Source organism: Nicotiana tomentosiformis, chromosome 6 (genome assembly GCF_000390325.3).
Source record: "Nicotiana tomentosiformis chromosome 6, ASM39032v3, whole genome shotgun sequence".
Classification (NCBI taxonomy): Eukaryota; Viridiplantae; Streptophyta; class Magnoliopsida; order Solanales; family Solanaceae; genus Nicotiana; species Nicotiana tomentosiformis.
This window is the reverse complement of record NC_090817.1, coordinates 53,643,341-53,668,243: the sequence shown is the minus strand read 5'-3', so window position 1 is coordinate 53,668,243 and position 24,903 is coordinate 53,643,341. Positions and strand designations below refer to the sequence as shown.

The 24,903-nt window shown below is 37.8% G+C and overlaps 1 protein-coding gene across 5 annotated transcripts; it reads left to right on the top strand.

Annotated features, from left to right (window-relative positions):
- The first annotated feature begins 2,578 nt into the window (after positions 1 to 2,578).
- Positions 2,579 to 24,620, top strand: LOC104108164 (TOM1-like protein 5). Of its 5 annotated transcripts, none has more exons than XM_009617148.4 (11): positions 2,579 to 2,725; positions 5,380 to 5,496; positions 6,458 to 6,536; positions 6,689 to 6,787; positions 6,913 to 7,026; positions 12,461 to 12,618; positions 13,832 to 13,907; positions 14,109 to 14,141; positions 14,535 to 14,620; positions 23,651 to 23,812; positions 23,981 to 24,620. In XM_009617148.4, exons 2-11 carry the CDS (start codon positions 5,396 to 5,398, stop codon positions 24,306 to 24,308), a joined length of 1,236 nt encoding a protein of 411 aa, XP_009615443.1. In that variant the 5' UTR covers positions 2,579 to 2,725; positions 5,380 to 5,395; the 3' UTR covers positions 24,309 to 24,620. The 5 variants fall into 5 exon arrangements, with proteins under 5 accessions (XP_009615443.1, XP_009615446.1, XP_018630347.1 ...); XM_018774831.3 differs by having other exon boundaries at positions 2,603 to 2,725; positions 4,533 to 5,496; XM_070177368.1 differs by lacking the exon at positions 2,579 to 2,725 and adding an exon at positions 2,756 to 3,385 and having other exon boundaries at positions 3,473 to 5,496.
- Positions 24,621 to 24,903: the final 283 nt, after the last annotated feature.

Genomic DNA, 24,903 nt, shown 5'->3' with positions numbered 1-24,903 from the left:
GAAACTCACCCGAGGCCCCCGGGACCTCAACCAAATATACCAATAAGTCCTAAAATATCATACGAACTTATCCAAGGCCTCAAATCACATCAAACAACGCTAAAAACACGAATCACATCCCAATTCAAGCTTAATAAAATTAAGAAATTTCAACTTTTGCATTCGATGCCGAAACATATCAAATCAAGTCCGATTGGCCTCAAATTTTGCACACAAGTCATAAATTAAATAATAGACCTATTTCAATTTCCAGAATTAGATTCCGAACCCGGTATCAAAATGTCAACCCCCTAGTCACACTTTCAAACTTTCAATTTCTTATTTTAGCCATTTCAAGCCTAATTCAACTACGGACTTCAAAATAAATATTCAGACACACTCCTAAGTCCGAAATTATCATACAGAGCTATTGAAACCATCAAAACTCTATTTCGGAGCCGTTTGCATAAAATTCAAACTCCGATCAACCCTTTTTATTTAAGCTTCCAACATGAATTTCATTCATCCAAACTAATCCTGAAATACCTAAAAACCAAATACGACAATACACACTGGTCATAATACATCATATGAAGCTATTCAAGGCTTCAAATAGTTGAAAGGAGCATAAATACTCAAAATGACCGGTCGAGTCGTTATAAGTATCCTGTATTTTATTCAGGAAACAGGGGGAAGATTAGCCATTCACTTTTTTGTTTCTTGTATGATGAATCAGAGCATTATATGCTGGAGAATTTGTAGTTTCACATTTCTAATCACAAGAGTCTAGTATTTTATTCAGAACATTAGAGGAATAATAGACATTTAGATGTTTTCTTCTGCTTTGAATCACATATATTTCCAGTATAAAATGCTGGATGTTTGTGAAATTTACATATCAATTCAGAAAGGTTCAGCATATTATGCTGGTGTTTTGTTTTTCCACTATTTCATGCAGCAGTTTTTTTTGATTTTGAATCAAAGATATATCCAGTACTATATGCTGGAGAGTTTGTAGTTTTGACATATCTAATCACAAAAGTCTAGCATTTTATTCAGTGCATTAAAAACTTAGATGGTTTTGAATCAAAGATAGCTCCAGTACTATATGTTGGAGAGTTTGTAGTTTTGACATATCTAATCATAAAACTGCAGCATTTTATTCAGGATATTAGGAGAACCTTAAAAACTTAGATGTATTTTTGAATCACAGATACTTCCAGTATAATCTGCTGGATGTTTTTGAGTTTTACATATTAATTCAAAAAAGTCCAGTATATTATACTGGTGTTTTGTTCTATACCATTTTATGCAGCATTTTTTCTAGTTTGAATCAAAGATATCTCCAATACTATATGCTGGAGAGTTTGTAGTTTTGACATATCTAACGACAAAATTTCAACTTTTTATTCAGGATAGCAGGTGAATATTAAACATTTTGAACATTAGAGGAACAATAGACATTTAGATATTTTCTTCTGCTTTGAATCACAAATATTTCCAGTATAAAATGCTGTAAAGGTTCAACATATTATGCTGGTGTTTTGTTTTTCCACTATTTTATGCAGCATTTTTTTCTGGTTTTGAATCAAAGATATATCCAGTACTATACGCTGGAGAGTTTGTAGTTTTGACATATCTAATCACAAAAGTCCAGCATTTTATTCAGTGCATTAAAATCTTAGATGGGTTTGAATTAGAGATACCTCCAGTACTATATGCTGGAGAGTTTGTAGTTTTGACATATCTAATCATAAAAGTCTAGTATTTTATTCAGGACATTAAGGGAACCTTAAAAATTTAGATGTGTTCTTCTGGTTTGAATCACAGATACTTCCAGTATAATCTGCTGGAGATTTCTAAGTTTTACATATTAATTCAGAAAAGTCCAATATATTATAGTAGTGTCTTGTTCTATACCATTTTATGCAGCATTTTTTCTAGTTTGAATCAAAGATACCTTCAATACTATATGCTGGAGAGTCTGTAGTTTTGACATATCTAATGACAAAATTTCAGCTTTTTATTCGGGATGGTAGGTGAATATTAAACATTTAGATATATTCTTGGTGTTTGAATCATACATACTCTCCGTATAATATTCTGGAAGTTTGTAAGTTTTATATATCAATTTAGAAAGGTCCAGCATATTATATTAGATATTTTGTTCTGCAACTAATTCATGTGCCATCAGTTTAACTCTGTGTTCTTTAATGAATCATACATATTATTGGTATAATATTCTGTAAATTAAATTACATTTATATATTATACAATCAAGCACAGAATAAATACGATCTGAATTACAAACGAGAAGAATCGTAGATTAACACATTGAGAAGAATCATGAGAGCTTACTTCAATCTGTAGATTTGACGCCGCGAGATTCGGTTGAAACAGAGTATGAGGTCATGTTGCGTAAATTTTATAAATAAAGTAAGGGTATTTTTGTTAATAAATTATTTCCGTCCTAATTTAGTGACTAAATATGATTGACTTTTGATTATATGGCTAAATTTGATTCACCAGCACTAAAAATGGCTAGTTTTAAATTTTACTAACGAAATTATCACTTTCTTTCTGTATTTAAAAGGCCAGATTGAAAACTTATAAGCGTTGTACATAAAGCTGGGTGACTTGTACAGTGATCTGGAAAGCAGAGTTTTATAATGGCAAAATGAAAAAGAAGTTTAATTTATGAGGAGTTTGCTCTTTGAGAACATTTGCTCTTTCTCTCTATTAGCAAGTAAGCTGTTTTCCCTTTTCAAATGTGTTTCATTGAAGTTTCTCTCATCTAGATGCTTTTTTGAGATCTGAATTTGGATAGAGTGGGAAGTTACTGAAAACGACTTGTGTTAGATTAATTTGAGTATGCGTGTTAAATGATTATACTCGTTTCTTTTTTTGTTTCTTTTTGTTTTAAGGAAGGAGAATTTCCAATTGATGTTGGCTGCTAATTTGAGAAGCAACTAGTTGTTGGATTTCTTGCTGAATTAGTCAAATAATTCTGGGCGCTGGTAGTGTCGTTATCTTATTTGATGACGTAAACCGACATTTTGTTTAAGCTGAGGAAAATATTTCTAAATCTAGGATGTTTGGTTGGATATTAAGTTGGTAGTGAAATAGAGGTGAGGATGAGACATGGTGGGTGGGTGCTACTTGGAGACAATTGTAAGTAGCAGAAAGGGAATCAATGTTCATATGTTTGTAGGAGTAGAACGGAAAATAACTTACCTTTATATTGGGACAATTAACTTATATAGAAAACATTTTTATTTCTTACTAAAGAGGTCCGTACAGGAGTTGCATCTTCATCTAGCTTTCTTTTTCTATATGTTGATTTTGCAGCAACCAAACTGGTTTTACTTCTGGTACAGGAAGGGATAGGGTGTTAATCTTTTCATCGGTATAAAGTGTAGTTCTGAGTGAAATAATTGAAACTTGTTATTGAATAAGTCATTCTTGATTGCACGCTCACTTCTTCGTATGGCAGTGGACGGTGATCCTTCCAAACCTTGTTCACTTTGGCTATTTTGTTTCATTGTTCAAATGCTCCCATCTACAAGTCAAACTTCAAAAGATTACATGTGCATTTCAAAGATAAGTTCAAACCTGCAAACTGTATATGTGTTATGCCGAGCAAACTACAAAGTTATACAGATAATGAGCTTGATGCTTATATGAATGCTTTTGAAAAAATAAGCAGGGTGGAAAATTGCCACTTATTTGAGATGAAACTGAAATGGACCATATTAGGAGATTGGATAGATTATTGGAGATACTTTTCCTTACCTAAGTTATTTTTTTGTCTGTATATTCCTTTTTTTTGCAACTTAAAATTTGTGGTGGGGATTTTGTGCTTAGCAGCTTGGTTATGGCACAAATACCTAGTTAATGGATAGCTGATTCAGGAGCTTTTTGCTGCTGTTACTTATAGATTACTATGCAGTCATCTTTGGGTCGTTTAGACAGGGCTTTCACAATCAATGGCACAGTATTAACTGGAATACTGGATCACCATTTTTTCTTCGGAAGGTGGTACAAATTAGATCAGGGTTCTTGATTGAGGTGGTGCGACCCAAGTGGCACCCACAACAACCCTGTAAACAAGGGTCGTTAGCATTTGTATAACCATGTCATTGTCTATTCATAAGTATTTTACACACAACTATTTGAAGGTTAGCGCCTTCTTACTACATTTGCAATGGATTTTTTTTGTGCTTCTTGTGGTTGCATAACCTCGTGGATTCTAGTAACCCCCCCCCCCCCCCCCCAACCCCACCACACACACACACACACAAAAAAAAAAAAAATCTGAAAACAATGCATTGAGTAACTTCCATAGCATAGTTTCTTGTATTCTGTTGCATTTGTCTGTAGATTTCAGCACACGTCCCATTTGTTTTATGCCCATTTTGCCACAATAGTCTTCTGATATGTGAACTGCATGTTCTTATCTGGCCTTTGTGTCTTCTGAGAGTTTGGTATCTGAATATCTTGACATTATCCACATTAAATATTTCTGGATTCATTTCCTGTTGTGCATCTTGCAGATGAAGTATCATATATTGCAGGGAAGTTCTTGGCTAGATTTGTAGACATGATTTCTGAGCTGCTATGAGACAAGTGGAAAATAGAAGTGTTTTTAGAAAGTTCAATGTAGTCCCTGCATAATAGTTTGCATTTAGTACCTTCTATTTGGCTTCGTTGTTGTCCCTCCCATCAGATCGAAACTTGGCAACCGAGATCATCCATTTTCTCTCCAGATGATATTTTAAGCAGTTTTTTCTAGTTCTCTCCTCATTAACAAAAAAAGAAAGTTCACCTCTTTCTCCAGTTATGTCAGAGTTGCAGAGATCACTTGACAGGTGCCCACATGGGTGACTAAACCAATAAAAGTTCGGCAATGAAATTGCCGGAAATCAATCTTCAGAGACTACATTGCACTTCTTTTAAAAATATTAAGGACTTCCCTCTGTGGGGAAAAAAACATATTAAAAATAAGAAAGGTTCTGTGCCATTTGTGTTGAAGAAATCCCAACAATTGGCTGTTTTTATCTAGTTAACATGTAATAGTTCCAGTAAGATGTGGTGCATGGGGAAACAGCTTTCAGTTTGCTGTAAATCTCATTCATTTATGTCGTAGAAAAATGTGCTAGCACCTAAATGATTACTTGCAATATTTGTACCTGCGCCCATAGATTGTATGTTGCAAACTGAGCATGGTATTAAGTTTGATCCAACAATTTTGGGTTTTTAGCAGCAGATGGGACCTTTAAGTACTTAGATGGTTCTAACTCACAGAGGAACTTTTGCCTACTTCTTTTTTCCCCCTTTGAAGTAAATAGCTTACTTTCCTAAAGATTTATGAAGGTTCTGACAAAATTCTCATTTCTCCAGCTGGAAAATAAGGAGAATGGCAGCAGAGCTTGTTAATTCTGCAACAAGTGACAAACTCACTGAAATAGATTGGACAAAAAATATTGAAATATGTGAATTGGTTGCACATGATCACAAGTATGGCAGTTTCTTTCAACTCCCTCTCAAATTTTTTACTGAGTGGCGGTAGTACTAGTACCTTCAGCTATTACTTTACCAAAAATGAAGTTTAAATCTGTTACATAAAGTCTTCTCTTTTTTTTTTTTTTTTTTTTTTGATAAAGTAAGAAAATTTCATTGAAAGAAGGGCAAAACATGGCAGTATAAAATCTGTTAGATAGTCTTTATCTGGCACAGTTAGGTTTTCTTTTAATTTTGATTCTTATAGAATTTGTGAACATGCCTTTTAAATAAGAACTTCATTATTTGAAAATGATTAGTATCTAATGTCAAACGAAAAAAAAAGGAGAAAAAAATAATGGAGCTCTCTAACCTCATATTTCGCCACAGTAAGCTGAAACTTTTTTTTTTTTTTTTTGAAATGGTAAAAGTTTTATTGATATAAGGTACCAAGATGGTACAAAGTAGTACAATAACAAAGGGAAAGCTGAAACTACTTTTTCCCTATGTTTAAACTTTAAAAGGTATTGGCTTCGCAAGTTTCTTTACTATTGCCAATTTTAATTCTTTGTGGTACTTTGCTAGTTTCTCCAACGAAATACTATTCTAAGTACCTTATCAAAAAAGAAAAGAAAAAGAGTACCGATTCTATGGCTCCTTACTATATTTTTAATGTATGTAGTTAATAGAGACCCTCATTTGCATGGTCCCTGTGACATGCCTAAGTAGGAATTACATGCTGAATTTTTTTTACTAGGATTAATGAGTGTAAACTCATCCAGTCTTTATAATTCTTAAATATCCCCATTTCACTTGTGGAAACCAAGTTCTTGCTAGTCTGGTGTGGTACTCCAATTTTTGTGTTGAATAAGTTTTCTAAGGAACTATGACTAAGCCATATTTAGCTACTTTTCTGCCAAGCATTCAGGTTGCATCTTATTGATGACTCAAGGACATGATATTGCTTTGATTTGAGCAGGCAAGCCAGAGATGTCGTTAAAGCTATAAAGAAACGGCTGGGAAGCAAAAGCCCAAACTCACAACTCTTCTCAGTAAATGTCAGTGCTTTTAGATTCTCCAACATTTTCCATCTGATTGGAAATTTTGTTGTCCCATTGATTGTACAACAATCTTTTTGCTGGTTTAGCAGCCTTTATAAAGACACTTCATTTGTTGGTTATACTTACTGGGCTGTCACTTAATACTGCAGTTGCTGGAAATGTTGATAAACAATATCGGAGAACCTGTTCATAAGCAGGTTATTGATACAGGAATCCTTCCGGTACTTGTGAAGATAGTAAAGAAAAAGGTCTGCAATTTTTCAGCTTTTATTTTTATTTCCCCCCTTTTGTGTTCTTAAATTTTTCATGCTCAGGTCTTGCAATTGCTCCTAATATCTAAGGGGGTGTTAATTTTTGCTTTCTCTGTATATAGTCAGATCTACCTGTAAGAGAAAAGATATTTCTTCTTCTGGATGCTGCACAGACTTCTCTTGGCGGAGCTTCTGGGAGGTTCCCTCAGTATTATTCTGCATATTATGAGTTAGTGGTAGGTAGATTCTCCCTAACCGTACATATAACAGTATTCTATTGAGAAACATCGACCTGTCTGTACTCTATTGAAAAAGAAAAGAAAGAGTTGAAGAGACTAGATGTTACGTGTAAATCCTTTAATTATATCTCCTTAATTTTGAGGATGGTCATCATCTGTTTCTTAACTAATTGGCTCTACGCTCGGTGCTTACGCAAACTCAAAATTAGCACATATATTTTGATGTAATTTTTCACAAGGTTACTGAAAACTGAGAAATTTGACCAAGTGGTGCGTTATGAAAATTTTGGTAACTGGTAAAAGGTTCTTTTATGATTAGAAAAGTAAAGAAGAAAGGAAGGAAGAAAAAGGAGCAGTAGATCAAGTAAAGAAAAAGATGTCACGCAAAAAATGTTAAGAACAAGGAAAGAAACAGCATTGTTTTGGAGATAAGAGTAGCTCCATACAAGTAGTAAAAATGAATTGTATATTAAATTTTCTCACTTTTGGCGTAAAGAGCTTTTTGTAGAAGATGCAGAATCTATTTTACAATTTTTGGAAGCCTTATAAAGTATACAAGGGCTGTAACTTGTAAATACTGTCGCTGGCATAATCTTTGTGCTGATGAATGAAATGTCACCATTCTCAAAAAAATGCTAAAACCATATCAACAATATATTTCATTCTAGTTTTATACTTTCAGAATGTATTTTCCCCAAATAGCTCGCATTGTTCCATTGCTCAATGGATGAAGTTTGGACCCCAAGTCCTCAATAACTCTTAACATTACTGATGCGGATTGTATTTAAAGACAACTCCTGAAGTTCATGCTCCTATAGCCATGTAGAATGGAAGAGAGAACTTACATCTCGACTTAGTGATAGTACGGCTTACTTGATCTTGTCAGAACCTTTTTGGGCTGAAGGCTAGTTGTAGTAGGGGTCTTGTCTTGTGGCTTATGCGGTGTCGAGTGAAACAATGCTGTAAAAAATCAAGCAACTGGGATGATATTCCAGAATTGAGTACAAAGAATCAAAGATCTCTTTTCTTTTACCAGTACCTTTGGTGTAAGCAGAAAAAAATTGTGTTGTATTAGAGAGTCAGATAGATTTTTGGGGTTTCTAATGATATTCATTTTAGAATCACATTGTAATAGTCACACCAACTTGGTGTTTATAAAATTTTCTAATGTATTAAAATAGGTATGGATGTGCAACAAATTCAGCCACCACCTGCAGTTTTGACGCTCAACCTCGTGACTTCGGATGTGCATAAGCATCGAAACTAGAAATTAATACAACTAGAGAAGAAGTGATCAAATCTTACCTGAACTAAGGAAGAATACACTAAAAAGATAAGTTGTGGATTCTAAACGTATGTGGATTGCCTTTTGGACATAAAAGAATATCCTATCCTGCTCCATGGTCCATCACAAAAGTAACAGAAGTAGAAAACGGAAGAGATCAAACCAAAAGTAGCTTGTTTTGTGCTTTTCCCTTTGGATCGCCCCCCTCCTTGTCACGACTCAAAACCCCACCAAGTCGTGATTGCACCTAACCTAATCCGCTAGGTATGCCAAACAGTATAAGTTACTATTACAATGAGAAATCATCAATATTATAAGTAAAACCGCAAAAGAATTCACTACGTCAAGGACTGGTAGTATAAGTCATGAGCCACTATGATTTAGATTTACAAAACTGATGTGAGAAATTAATACAATATCTGTTTGAAGTTTTCAGAAACAGAAATGAAATCCTAAACTATCATGAACAAAAGGTAGCTTGAATCCGGAACACTGGTACGCCTCTAATGCAAGGCTTCGTCTTCCACAGCTACTCAACTCCAAAATCTGCACGCAAGGTGCAGAAGTGTAGTATGAGCAACCGACCCCATGTACTCAGTAAGTATCCTAACTAACCTCGGTGAAGTAGTGACGAGATCTCAGGTCAAGGATACTCACTATATATATATAAAACCTGTACATCTCAAAACATATGTGTCTACCCAGCAACGGAATCAGAGTCTTAAACATGAAATACAGGTACCACCAAACAGTGCACATAAAGGAGATGTGTGCCCGTCTCTTAACGGTTCAACATATAAAGAAATTATGCATTTGATATTAGATAACACATCGACAATTGCATATAGGAGAGATATGCACCGGTACTATTCTAGTTTAACAACTCAACATATGGAGAAGATATGAGTCAAATATTAAATAATACTTTCACAACTGCATATAGAGAAGCTATGCACGAATATCAAATAATCCTCCAACAGTTGCATATAGAGAAGATATGCATGAAATATCAATTAGTCCTCCAGCAGTTGTATGTAGAGAAGATATGTATGAAATATCAATTAATCCTCCTACAGTTGCATATAGAGAAGATATGCATGATTAAATAAGTTATGACACACGGATCCACATATAGAGAAGATATATATCGTGAACCATCTCATCCGGTAAGGCAGCATATGGAGAAGACATGCATAAAGACATGTATACATTTCGGAGCTAGCATATAGAGAAGATATACCGTAAAATCATGTATACATTCAAGGAGTTTGCAAATAGAGAAGAGATGCAAAGTCCAACCAAGGATCCAAATTCCATAAACCACGTCAACTAGAAACCCGTCGGTTTCTCACAACCTGCGCGTACATCATCAAGAGAGAAACATGATAGGATGACCCTAGGGGGATGGATTCTTATCGCACGCTGTACGGACAACTCACGTGCCAATAATAACAATTGCACGGACAACTCACCTGCCATAATCATATTACCGCATGGACAACTCACGAGCCTGAATAACTCATCCCGCACGAGGAAGTCCCTCACACAGAAGGCATATACAAGAATACATGTATACGAATAATGGATATCAAATCACATATTCATGGACGGAAGAAGATAGCATGCTAAGGTGTATGCATGTGCGAGTGTATAACTACAATTCAAATCAGGCGGATACGTCGTACAACAACAAACATCATGCTCAACAGGAAATCAACACCTACACATGATCTCTAGCATGATTTACGGAGCTCACGTAGTCATACAAAAAGCATGATAGCATGAAGCACAATATTCAAATAAAGGCAGAGTTTCGCCTAAACATTACCCCGATCATGAATCATACATAGTACCTGTATATATGCTTGTCACCTCGTATATACATCGCTTCTCACACATTTCAATTAACAAACAACGTCATATCCTAAGGGTTATTCCCTCAACAAGATTAGGCAAGATACTTACCTCAAACAAGCCAAATCAATATTCTAAAACACCTTCCCGTGCGAATCGGCCTCCGAACGGCTCGAATCTAGCCAAAAACAACTGAATAACATCAAATAATGCCATAAGAATCAAACCCAAACTATAAAGATCGAATCTTTAATCAAATACTCAAAGTCAGCTTGGGTCCCGCACTTCGGAACCCCACAAAACTCACAAATCCCGAACTCCCATTCCAATACGAGTCCAAATATACATGTTTCATTCAAAACAAACTCCAAATCGGGGTTCAAATCTCCATTTTTCACTTTAGAAAAGTTTTGCCAAAACCCCCAAAATACACTTTCTTTCTTTGAAGCCAAAACCCTCTTTTCTTCTTTAAGATTCCTTGATTTAGAACCAAAATCAATGATAGATTCATGTTATAATCACAAATTTGAGTTAGGTTTACTTACCCCAATGAAGTAGATGAAAACTTTCTCAAAAATCGCCTCTTCCGGAGCTCCAAAACTTTGTAAGAAAAATTGACTAAATCCCGGAATAAGTAAAGAAATGCAGCAGCTGTCTCTGCCCGAAGCAGATGCTAGATGATCCCGAAACTCACATTTGATAAGCCCAACATAATCCTTGCGAGATTACACCCAAGATAGCCTTTTGAATCACCCAATTTGGCCTTAAAATGAGGGAGATATGATGTTTTGAAGTTTTAAAGGAAGTCTGAAAATTTCAGGGACATAACCGGTATATTCGGAATTGTTGCACCAGAAAATCAGCAATCACAAAATCTTCATTTTAGCACCCAAAACTCATTCGCAACCTCCCAGACATAAACCATATATGCATTTCAATCATAAAACATGCTACGAACATGCGCGCGCACTCAAAACACCGAAAAGAGGTCGTCTTGACCTGATATTGACCGTGGTCAAACTCCAAATCCTTAACTTGACTAGTTTCTCAACCAATGATCCAAAACATACCCGAGCCCCTCGGGGACCCCATCCAATTATACCAACAAGTACAAATACATTATCCAAACTTATCCAAAGGCGCAAAACACCCACGGGAACATCACAACAAAGAATCGAGGCTCACACCGAATAGAATTTCTCTTAAGTTGTTAAATCTTCATTCCTTCAAAAGAGTGTCCGAATCACACTTACACACTTCAGATTACTTCCAAACTTTGCACACAAGTTCAATTAAACTATATAGACCTATCCAAAGTCTCGGAACAACAATTGGAGTCTAATAACATCAAAGTCAACTCTTGGTCAAACTTATGAACTCTTAAGTTCTTCAAATTGCCAACTTTCGATAAATCGTGTCGAATTCTTCTAGGAACCTCCAAAACCAAATCCGATCATACGTACAAGTCCAAAATCATAATACGAACCTATCGGAACCATCAAAACCCGATTCCGAGTCCGTTTACCCAAAAGTCAAACCTTGGTCAACTCTTCCAACTTAAAGCTTCTAAATCGAGAATCATTCTTCCAAATCAATCCTGAACCACTCGAAAACCAAAACCGACCATACATGCAAGTCATAATGCATCATATGAAGCTACTCAAAGTCTCAAACCACCGAATGGAACACTAAAGCTCAAAACGACCGGTCGAGTCGTCACACTCCTAATAGAATCCAGGGTTGCGGTGGGGTTGCTAAGGAGAAAATGGAAGTCATATAATTGACTCCATTCAGTTTGCATGGTGATCTCTTTTGTTGTGTGGGGCCTCCTCTCTCAAAGTTTGGATTCCCGTAGAGAAATGTCTTGGGCATTTTTCTGTTATGTTATTTTTTGTTCATGAACATCATTATTTGTCTGCTTACGTTTTGTTTGGATATTCTATTTTTTGATATGAAAGGGTGAACAATATGGCTTTTGGTTTATTGCTATACATAAATATTGGACCCATACTCTCATGGTTATTGTCTGAAGGGTTTTCTTACCCCTACTCTCTGAAAGAATTACTCAACTTTGTATTTTCAATGGCATGCGGGGAGCCAAGTCATCTAATATGTGTCAGTAGAGAGTTTAAAAAATATACCTTTTCAATGTGTACTGCAAGTTACTTGTAAATTTTCTGGATCCTGTTTTTTCTTCTTTACAAATAACATATTATCTGCACAATTGCTATCGTTTATGATGGTGTAAAACTCTTAATACCCTTTGGTAATGCTTGAGATTTGATTTTTCAGAGTGCAGGCGTGCAGTTTCCTCAAAGACCTCTCGTCTCCTCCGAACTGCATGCTCCCTCAAATGAGAATAAACATAATCAACGAAACAATGATCATGTCTCTTCTAGATGTGAAATAAAATTCCCACAAGCAGAGCCTAAAAAATTTCCTGACAACAGGTAAATGCCATATTGTGCCATACTTTTAATGGGAGAATGAAAAGAATTCGTTAAAACAGTTCTCTTTCTCTTGGTTTTAGTGTATCAGGCTTAGAAGTTTAAGACATTGATGAATAAAGCCATCTCCTCTGTTGATTAGTGGCCTAAATGGAGAAGAAAATGCTCATTTTGTCCTTTCTCTGCTCTCTATATCCTCATTCTTAGTGCAGGCTGCATCCTGATTGTTCTCTCGATGGATGCTTCTGCCGAGCCAGCGCCTGGAGGAATAGGAAGGAATTTAAAATTCTAAGAGAAAGCTCCGTGCATATTCAGGCTCCTATGGAACTTTTATAACAACTTTTTATGACTCTTTTCTATATAGCTACTTGATTTAAGATGTCATTAGAAGTTTTTTGAGTTAGAAACTTAAAAATGATATACAGAATGTTAGACTATCCAAAATGTTACACTCTGGTTCCCACCAGCTCTTGTTTCATAGAAATGTTAATTAATAAGTAAAACCTAAATGGGTTTGTGCCCAAGGTTAAAGGGGGTTTGACATGTCTACTCTGTTGCATAGTCTCATGTCAACAAAGACCCAACCAAAAACAATGTCTTCCCTAAACCCCAAGGATCAAGAACCAGAACCAAACTATCCATAGAGAGCCTATACTCTTCCCTTCTAACGAAGTAGTCAGAAAATCAGAAGTCGAGCAAGCCTGAAAGATCAACATTCTTCACTTCTCTTGAGGTCCGTTTATCGTCAATTTCTTTTCTCTGTTATTATAGTTCCATCACTCCTTCCCTTTTTACTGCCTTGCAGCATTGGGCTGTTTACATTCTCCTTTTTTATAGTTTCTTTCTTTCTTCATTATTTATTTGCATATGTTCTTGACTTTGCTGCTTCACCATAGTCTTAAGTGAATTTTAATATGATGGGACCTTTACGAAATATTGCGTTACTAGAAATCTGTAACCAATCTGATGATTATACATATCATAGTCACGTGTCTTCCAATAAATCTGGAAAAGAAGGCTGCTGAAGTAGATTTCTTTCAAATAATCGAACACAAACTTACCCTGATGTGCAACGCAAATGCTTGGAGTTAAAATCTTCCTCCCTTTTTTTAATTTTCCTTTTTTCTAACTTTTTGTAAGCTGCTTTAACCTTCACCTTTTTGTTGAATCTTTAGGCGTTAAATTTATTTAGTGAGAGAGCTTCTGTATAATGCAGTATCCTACAGAAGGCTGCCGCTGCCCTAGAGGTTCTAAGGGAAGTTCTTGATGCCGTCAACACTCAGCATCCTGAGGTATGTCGGGGGGTAATCTAACATCTGTAAGTTTCTAGTTCTTTAATAGGGTTATGTACAGTGGTTGGTATCGTTAGAATCATTTTCTCAAGTCACCATTACCAATTCTGCTACCTAACGTTTAATTTTTAGTGAAAATTTTATGGTATTATAGCTATTGAAATAAATGGTTACTTGTGATTGACACAAGTTTTTGTCCAGGCAATTTTGTTCGATTTGCTCTTCATTCAAGAGGTATTATTTGTCAGCGATCTGTTCTTTTCTGGCATACCTGGAAGAAAGTAGATTTTGTATTTAGTTGATTGTCTTGGCATGCCGTATGATTGCTCGAGTTATTATGTTTGCATATATCTAAGCCAACTGTCAATGTCTAACGTGCATACACTAAGTCCAATTAAAACGTGCCATTTTTCGTCTGGGTTCAATATGGTCATAGACTCAAAATCATATAACGTGTACATATTGGTAGTATAGTTCTCAGCTTTCAGTCATTCCTTTCTGATAAGCAGTTTTGGCTGTAATTTCTTTTTCCTTTATCTTTGGAGAAGGTAAGATAATATTAGTAAAGTATAGCACTTAGGAGATGCTGAGGTCGGGCTGTAATTTCTTTTATTTTTCTTCCTGAAGGGAGCAAAGGATGAGTTCACACTCGATCTTGTGGAGCAATGTTCGTTTCAAAAGCAACGTGTGATGCATCTTGCTATAAGTTCTCGGTAATGCTTCCTGAGTCCTGACTTCATTTGCTATGTGGTGGTCAGTGTAGAAGCAAGGAGAACCACTTTCTCTCGCACCAAATGACTTCTTGATAGACCCTTTTGTTTTCTAGTGAACATGCTGAGTAAGTGATAGAGCAGAGTACCATATTTGAGATACATCTGTATAAGCGTCCCATATGCGAAATTGGGCATCAGTTTGGTTCTACACCCACTTCGGAAGGATTTCATTAGAGTTTGCTTTGTTTCTTTCCCATTCCATGTGGTATATCAAAGTGTTTGATGCTTAGGTTCATTTACGATGGGAAGAGAAGGTTAAGCTTTTATCGTTAGGAAAGCCAAAGTAAAAATTTAAAGAACAAGTACAATAACAAGGAAAAATGAATAAGCTGGAGTTCACCTTTGGAGTTCCTTTTTTTATTAGTGCTAGACTCTAGAGTTTCAACTAACTGTGGAAGGCATGAAATGAAGTATAATAAGAAGCACAACCATGATGCAATTTTCCATCTTCGATATAAAGCGTGAAAGTTCCGAGATATTGAAACCCCCTCTGCCCTGAACTTACAAATTTGGGCAAGTATGTATGGGCGGGGGAGATTCACAGGAAAGGGGGGTTGGTTCACGTGAACCCGTGCTCCCCTTCCTAAATCTCGTATAACATTACTTTTTTGATTAATTACTTAGATTTCTGTATGTGAACCCAATGTCATGGGCGGCTTTCCAGCCATGCCCCATGACCCCTTGGACCCGCCCCACGACGTCCTGGCAAGTCTTCCAACACCTAATGCCATGGACGACCTCGTTGTCTTGGCCGTGCCAAGTGACAAGTGTGCCTATGTCTATGTCGCCCCATCAATGGCCCTCGCCAACGCCCAGCCGCAAGCAGATGCCAACAGGCTTGCGCCCCAACGCGTGCTCGTTGTCAGCGCAATCAACCCATGCTCTGCGGCCAGCGCCGCGCGCGCAGACCCTGATGCTAAAGACAAGGTTGCGGCCCTTCCAAGTGCCACCAATGGACCTGCTTTTACCTTATAGGAATCTAGGTCCCTTTTGATGTAAATATAGAGTAGTTTTGCTTTATGTATTTCCATAAACACAGGTATAACCAAATCAGTGCACATAGAGAAGATGTGCCAAGTCTTATAACAGTTTAACAACTCACCATATAGAGGAGATATGCATTTATCATCAAAGGATCGTCAATATTAGCATATAGAGAAGATATGCATTAAAAACCAAGTCATTGTGCACATATAGAGAAGATATGTACCGTGCCTTCACCTTCCAGTCAAAACAGCATATAGAGAAGATATGCATAAAGAGACGTGTATACATTTTAGAACTAGCATATAGAGAAAATATGCATAAAGAGGCATGTATACATTTCAAAACTAGCATATAGAGAAGATATGCGATAAAAACATGTTATACACCCAAAGTATTTGCAAATAGAGAAGAGATGCAAAAACCAAACACTGATCAGTTTTCCTCATACTGCGTGTACGTCATCTAGAAAGAAACATGAGAGGACGACCCTAGGAGATGAATCCTTATCCACACGCTGCACGGACAACTCACGTGCCATAATGTAACAACCGCACGGACCACTCACGTGCAATCATAACTCAAACCGCACGGATCACTCACGTGCAATCCAGTCCATATCACACAGAGACATATACAAGAATACAAGCATATGAACAATGGATATTAAATCACATACTCATGGACTGATAAAAATGACATGATAAAGTGTATGCATGTGCGAAGTGTGCTACCATAGCTCAGATTAGTCATATACACCACAAAATAGCAATTATCATGTTCACCTACACATGATCTCTAGCATAATTCAAGTAGCTCACAAAGGGGTACAAACATATGAAGCATGATAGCATGAAGTTTAGTATTCATTTCAAGGCATAACATAGCCTAAGCACTACCCCGAGCATGGATAAAAACCTGGTGCACGCATACATTCTCATCCCCCGCATGTGCGTCACCCTCGACACGTAGCCATCGTCAACAATTCAAGCAACTAGTGTCTCAATCCAAGGCTAAACAAGATACTTACCTCAAACAAGCCAAATCAATACTTCAAAAACGCTTTCCCATGCAAATCGGTGTCCGAACGGCTCGAATCTAGCCAAAAACAACTCAATAACATCAGAAAGTTGTAGGAGTTTGATTCCAAACAATAAAACTTCAATCTTACACAATTCCCAAAAAGTCAACAAAAGTCTACTCCGACCCACATGGTCAAAACCGAGTCAAGGGGTAGATCCCGACTACCCATAACCCCACGAGTCCAAATTTGTGATTAGATTTCAAAATTAAGTCCAAATTGACCTTCGAATTCTCAATTTTCACTCTCTTAAGTTGTAGGGAACCCCCCCAAATTTCCCTCAAAATTCCATGTTTTGGGTGTTAATAATCCGTGTAGATTCTTGAAATAATACCAAAAATGTGTATAAATCACTTACCCCAAAGTCTTGTATGAAAGTCTTCACGCCAAATCGCCTTTCCCAAGTCTAGGGTTCAAAATATGTAAGAATGGGCTAAAATCCCGAAATACAACTCTTAAATGGTCTGCCCAGGGATACCCTTCGCAAACGCGGCATATGGCTTGCGTCTGTGAAGCACAAAAATTCACTGCCCAAAAATAAGCCTTCGCGTTAGCGGAAGCTCCCCCGCGAACATGATACCCAACGAGTCTGTCCCTACACGAATGCGACCAGGACACCGCGAACGCGTAGGCTAATGCCCCAGCTCCCAGCTCCCTTCGCGAACGTGACCCCAGGTGCGAACGTGAAGAAAGAAATCTGCCCAGCTCAAAATAACCCTCCGCGAACGTAAAGGACCTTACACCAGCAAAATTCTTCAATTTCAACCATGTTCCGGGTCGTCCGAAACTCACCAGCGCCACCCGGGACCCCGTCCAATCACACTCTTAAGTCTATAAACACTATTCGGACTTAATTAAAGCCTCAAAACATATACGATAACATCAAACAATGAATCAAAGGTCGAAACACAAATTGAAATTCTCTTAAGTTCATGAATTTCCAAACTTCGGACGCATCTAACCAATCTGAATTATAACCAAACTTTGCACACAAGTTCCAAATGACAAAACGAACCTATTACAACTTCTGGAATAATAATATGAATCCGATATCATCAAAGTCAACTCCGGGTCAAACTTATGAACTTTCCAGACCTTCAAATTTTCAACTTTCGACAATTAGAGCCAAAACGCCCTAGGAACCACCAAAACCAAATCCAGGCATATGCCCAAGTCTTGTGTGAACCTATTGGAACCATCAAATCATCAATTCGACGTCGTCTACACAAAAGTCAAACTTTGGTCTACTCTTACAACTTAGGCTTCCAAAAATGAAACTAAATGTTCCCATTCACCCCAAAACCTCCGAAGCCAAATCAACCATCCTCACAAGTCACAAAACATCAAACAAGCATAAGGGAAACATCAAATAAGTCAACGGGGCTCAAATACGACCGGCCGGGTGGTTACATGCCATCTACTTTCTTTTTAATATAAATGATACACTTTTCTTACTTATTAGCTGTAAAGATATGGCACTTGGGCCTAACTCAAAAGCTAGCTCCTAAGGGGAGGATTGCCCAAGTCTATATAAGGAGATCACCAGCCCATTCCCCAACCAATATGGGACTTTAATCCCCTTTAACACCCCCTCGCACGCCCAGACCACCACTGGGTTGTGGACAATATATCATAGGAGCTAAAACAGGAACTGATCTACTCTGATACCATGTAATGATATGGTACTTGGGCCTAACTCAACCCCAAAAGCTAGCTCCTGAGGGGAGGATTGCTCAAGTCCATATAAGGAGATCACCAGCCTATTCCCCAACCAATGTGGTGGACTTTAACCCACTCTAACATTAGCTGCACGTTTCTGTTTTCTTTTGCTTTTTCCTTTTCTATCTTGGTTACCATTTTTCTGTCTCTTTTTGATTTTCCATTTTTGGTCATTATTTTGAGTTTCAAAATCCCCAAGAAACAGAAATACCCATTCCCAAACACCCTTTTTCTATTGAGTCTTCAACGAGCCTTCTCTCGAGTCTCAAGATAATTCTTCAACGAATCAACAAATTGGCGAAGGCTTTAAGAACAAAGGTCAAACCCCTTCCCATATTTCTTTATCAATATCTCTCTTCTCATTTTTCCTTCATCCTCTTTTTATTTGGAAAGTCCAAGCAAAGAGGGCCAAAAATTCATGTTCACGTCATTTTCGTGTGGAAGTATTTACAGTTATTGATTTGCAACTTCAGGAGCTTGATAATTTTTTTAATATAATGTCTAGTGGCTTACTTCTTGATATGATTAGTTTGAATCTGGTTGATTTATTTGCTATATACAAGGACAAAGTAATGAAATTGGTCGAGTATTATCCTAGTGAGTTTGCTATACAGAGAGAAGGTACTTAATGATGCTATTATTTATCGTTTTCAAAGTATGAAAACTCGTCGAGGATAATTATAAAAATGAATTAAGCTTTTTGTAATAATAGTATTGATTATAGTTTGCCCACCAACTTGTTGCCATCGTAAAATTTTATACAATTAAGCTAAACGTCTATCTTAAAGGCAGTGGTGCACCCATCCTCTTGAAATCCTGAATATGCTTCTATGTATGGGCAAGTCCATGAATCGGGTGCATTACAATATGAAGATCCTACAAATTTAGAGGGTGTTTGGATTGGCTTTTAAGCTGGTCAAATCAGCTTTTAAGCTTTTTTCTAAAGATTTTTTCAGTATTTGGCAAAGCTATAAAGTGCTTAAAATAGGTTAAAAATTGCTTAAAACAAACCAAAAGCAATAAGTTGGGCAACCCCAACTTATTATTTTTTGGCTTAAAAGTTATTTCTGCTGAAAAATCACTTTTTTTAAGACAAACCAAATGGGCTCTTAATAGAAGCTGCACAACCACCTGTCACAAGAGGTAGAAAGTTGAGTAAGATAGAGGGACTCGAACATTTTGCTTTTTGTGACAACTGAAACTTCCACCCAGTTCTCCTAACTTTTTGACTATTCCTGGACTGAATCCATCTTAAATTTAAGATATTGCTCTTAAAATAGCTTCACTATTACACCAACCTCTACTATATGTATGCTTTTCACCGGTCTTTCTTTGTAATGTTTGTCTGAAAGGGTGATGTCTTCAGTGAAATTCGGAGTAATAAAGCATGTAGATTTATTAAAAAATGTTGAAGAACCATACAAGATTATCTATTGCAGTCCAAGATCGACTTTGGATGATATTGTGGTCAAGCATGGTACTTATGACACTTGAATCTCCAAATAGGACTAAGCTTTTAAATATTTTACTGAGGGCTTTTGTAGATTCCACCAACAATAGCCACAACAACAAACCCAGTGATTTCCCACTAGTGGGATTTAGGGAGAGTAAGATGTACGCAGCCTTACCCCTACCCTGGGAGGGCAAAGAGGCCGTTTCCAATAGACACTCCGCTGAAGAAAAGATGAAAAGAAGAAGTGACAACTAGTAGTAAAACAAGATAATAAGAATGCCGAAGCCTAGATAGCAATTACCGATAGGCAGTAATAGCAATCAAAAAATAAAAGATATCATACTAACACTCATCTATCGAACTGAGGAAGACAAAGGGAAACACTCAATTACCTGCTAACCTTCTACCCTAATCCTCGACCTCCACACTCTCCTATTAAGGGTCATATCTTCAGTACGGGTCAGTTGCACTATTCCCCCCTAATTACCTCTATCTAAGACTTCTTTGGCCTACCTCTACCCATCCTTACACCCGTCAAGACTAACCTCTCACGCCTTCTAACTGGAGCTTCTGTGCTTCTCCTCTTAACCTACTCGAACCATCTGAACCTCGCCTCCTGCATCTTATCCTCCACAGGAGCCACTCCCACATTATCCCGAATAACTTCATTCCTAATCTAATCTAACCGGGTATGCCTATACATTTATCTCAACATACTCATTTCGGCTACTTTCATATTCTGGACATGAGAGTTCTTGACCGGCCAACACTCTGCACCATACAATATAGTCAGTCTAAGCACTATTTTGTAGAACTTACCTTTAAGTTTCAGTGGCACATTCTTATCACACAAGACACCGAAAGCGAGCCTCCACTTCATCCACCCTGCTACGATACGATGTCCTCGTCAATATCATCATCACCTTGTATCATTGACCCAAGGTACTTGAAACTTTCTCTCTTAGGGATGACTTGTGTATCAAGCCTCACATCCATGTTCGCTTCCTGGGTAACGTCACTGAACTTGTACTCCAAGTATTCCGTCTTGGTTCTGCTCAACTTGAAACCTTTAGACTCGAGTCTATCTCCAAACCTTCAGCCGTTCGTTAACACCACCTCGCGTCTCGTCAATCAGAACTATGTCATCAAATAACATACATCATGGCATCTCTGCTTGAATGTGTCGCGTTAATGCGTCCATCGCCAAGGAAAATAAAAACGGGCTAAGGGATGATCCCTGATGCAACCCCATCATAAAAGGAAAGTATTCTGAGTCTCCTCCACTGTCATTACCCATGTCTAAACTCCATCGTACATGTCCTTAATCACCCTAATGTAGGCTACATGCACACCTTTAGCCTCCAAGCATCTCTATAGAATCTCTCTCGGGACTTTATCATATGCTTTCTCTAGGTCAATGAACACCATATGCAAGTCTTTCTTCATTGACCTATACTGCTCCATCAATCTCCTCACAAGATGAATAGCTTTCGTAATCGACCAACCCAACATGAAATCGAACTGGTTCTCGAAAATAGACACACTTCTTCTCACCCTCCCTTCTGTCACCCTATCCCAAACTTTCATCGTTTGGCTTAGCTGCTTGATGCCTCTATAGTTATAATTTTTGATATCACCCTTGTTCTTTTACCAACGGAATCATCGTGCTCCACCTCTATTGTTTAGGCATCTTCTTCGTCATAAAAATGACATTAAACAACCTAGAGAGCTATTCCAAGCTTGCCTTACCCGCGCTCTTCAAGAATTCTACAGGGATTTCGTCTGGCCCGGTCGCTCTACCCCTGCTCGACCTCCCCAATTCTTATGCGCCTATAGTACCCAAAATCTCGATGACTCACGGAGTGCTCCAAATCACCCAGCACAATGTTCCTATCCTCTCCTTCATTCAAGAGTTTATGAAAGTATGACTGCCATCTCCGCCTAATCTGTGCCTCATCCATCAAAACTCTACCCTTGTCTTTTATGCACTTCACTTGATCCAAATCACGAGCCTTCTTTTCTCTCACCTTGTCCAGTCTTAACGCAGTAGCCGCTAACTTTTACTCCTCCTTAGCGTTCTTATATCACTCCTTGTTAGCCCTCTTCTCCACCTCGTCTATGCTCTCTACTAGCTTCAATACGCTGCTTTCTTGACTTCCACTTTTCCTTTAACCTCTTAATTCTACCACCAGTCCCTTTTGTGAACCAGAGAAACCCTTCGAGACCCCTAAGACCTCTCTCACAGCTTTTTTAATACAGTTTGCTATCATGGTTCACATACAACTTGCGTCCAACTACTCCTCTAGGCCCCATAGCCAACAACTTCTACCCCAACTCCTAAGCTTTGTCCTTAGTCAAGTCTCCCCACCCGATCCTAGGTAGACTAGACACAACCCTCTTTTTCCTCTTTCGCATGCTCTCAAAGTCCATAATCAATAGCCTATGTTGAGTCGTGAGATTTCCACTCGGGATGACCTTACAGTCTGAGCATAAACCTTTATCACACTTTCTGAGTGGTAGATAATCAATTTGGGTCTTGGCCAGTAGAAGGTGACCAAGTGCTCCTCCTTTTCGGAAAACACGAGTTAACAATCACCAAATCGAAAGTTTTAGCACAATATATCAGCAAGTTCCTCCGTTTCTATCTCCAAAACCGAAGCCGCCATGCACACTGTCATAACCCCCGGAAGATGTCCCAATGTGGACATTAAAATCTCTTCCTATGATAAGTTTCTCGGTGTCCAGAATTCCCCGTACCAGCTCATCTAAGTCCTCCCAGAAGCACCTATTAAGCTCTTTGTCCAAACTCACTTGAGGCGTGTAAGCATTAATTATGTTAAAGTAAACCCTCCCACAACTATCTTAATAGCTATCAACCTGTCATTCACCATCCTAACCTCTACAACTAGCTCTCTATGTTCCCTATCAATTAAGATGCTTACCCCATTCTTTCCCCTACCCCCCCCCCCTCCCCCCACAAACCACAACTTAAACCCGTCTGTATCCCGAGCTTTCATTCCCACCCATCTTCCTGGACACAAGCTATATTGATCTTCCACTTCTGGAGCATCTTCACTAACTCTATAGACTTCCCCGTCAATGTCCCTATGCTCCAGGACCCTACCCCCCACCCCAACCGAGGATATGACCTTACTTTATCATTGCTCACCACAGCCACTATAGTCTAAGGAGTGCTAAATTCTCACTGCCACTAAACCAGCAAAGAGCTACAATTGGGAAGTACAATAACGGAGCAAGCATGCAAAATATCTAACTAAGATACCAGCAAGAATGAATAAACTATCAATTCAAATTAATGCAATATAAGAATCGGAAGTGCTACAATAGTAAAGCACAAGAGACAGAAATACCTAAAAAGGGACACAGCAAAAAGGGGGGAATCAAGTCAATGCAATTTAATTCGGTTTTTGTAGATTCCGTGCAGAAAATTTGAAGAGAAAACAGATGTGGAAGCAAGAAACTTTTGAACACTTTGCAGATATAGTTTATATTTTCAAATGTTTATAGGTAAGATAAAGTGAAATGGAACACGTCAACTTGCCACCAGCGAAGAAGATTATGAACACTGCTAATTACTGTTGCTCTGATTTTTAAGCATTGGACATTTTCCTGTCCTTTCCTTTAATTTCTTTTGATGAGCTTAGATTTACATCTCTATTCCTACATACCTTTCTGCATATATCGAAGATTAATCCATGCTCGCATATTCCAGGGATGAAAAGGTGGTCTCCCAAGCAGTGGAGCTGAACGAGAAGCTTGATAGAGTTCTCAAAAGACATGAAGCACTTCTTTCTGCTTGGCCAACCTCCACATCAAATCCACATGATCATGGGCAATCAGATGAAGAAGAGGAGGCTGAACAGCTTTTCCGAAGGTATGCCTTCTTAGAATGTCAGACTTAACATGGAACCGTGAGAAATATACTGGTAGTTTCTTTTTGAACTTTGAATCATTGCTGTTGGTTACCTCTTAACAACCAGCCTTTTGTATATGGATGACTCTATTGTTGCTTTGGTTTTTAACATTATGCTCAACTTCATAGAATAAGAAAAGGAAAAGCTCGGCTACTGCCTGAAGATGAAGACTGCCAAGTAGAACGTACTTTTGGATTGCTAGGATCTGCAGTTCCAGGGAATATGCTACATCGTCCCCTTATAAGGCCAGCGCCTACAGAACAGAAGCAAGAAAACAACACTGGAAGAGCAGCTGTCACAATACCTCCACCTCCTTCAAAGCATGCTGAGAGAGAACGGTTCTTCCAAGAAAACAAGTCTGAGGGTTCTACTCTTTCTGGCCACATGAGAGGCCTGTCCTTACATAGTCGCAACGCCAGCAGCTCTCGCAGTGGCAGCATTGATTTCAGTGAATAAGACTTTCTCAAACCACGTTATTTTCACTTCTTTAAGTGAAGTTTCTTTCACCTGTATCAAGCTTTTTCTGTTGAGTGCTATTGTAAGTCATGCCTGTGGATATTATGGGGAGGGGGTTATTAGGTTATCATCATTTTTATATGCTAGCTTAATTTTGCATGGATAATCTGTTGGGGGCTACATATTTTTACAACAAACATTTGTCTGCGGCTTCCAGTTTTCTACTTGAGTCAACCCAATGGCCATGGATTTTGTTTAGTATGACGTTCATATGAAGATAAGTAATTTACTGTGAAGAGCATTTATTCTTGAGACCGAAGGAGCATTACTGTCTTTGCTGAGCTGTAATTTTTTATTTGGAGCTTTTTAGAGAGTTACAAGTTCAATCGACGTGCAGGGATTTTTTTGCCAAAAAGAAATACTCCATCCCGTTTCATTTAGTTGTTATGTATACTAAAATTAGTTGTTCCCAGTCATTATAGAAAATAAGGAGATAATTAATTATAATTTTTTAGCTTTACCCTTAACATGAATTTTACTAGAATTAAGAACCACGTAAATAGACTAAGATTAAAAAATTAATAAGTGATATATT

Bases quoted from the DNA above. Each gene is read 5' to 3' on its own strand.
- LOC104108164 (XM_009617148.4), top strand. From the start codon at position 5,396: ATGGCAGCAGAGCTTGTTAATTCTGCAACAAGTGACAAACTCACTGAA. The intron at 6,788-6,912 runs GTCTGCAATTTT...CTCTGTATATAG, and splicing joins TGAAGATAGTAAAGAAAAAG to TCAGATCTACCTGTAAGAGA. The intron at 14,621-23,650 runs GTAATGCTTCCT...CGCATATTCCAG, and splicing joins CATCTTGCTATAAGTTCTCG to GGATGAAAAGGTGGTCTCCC.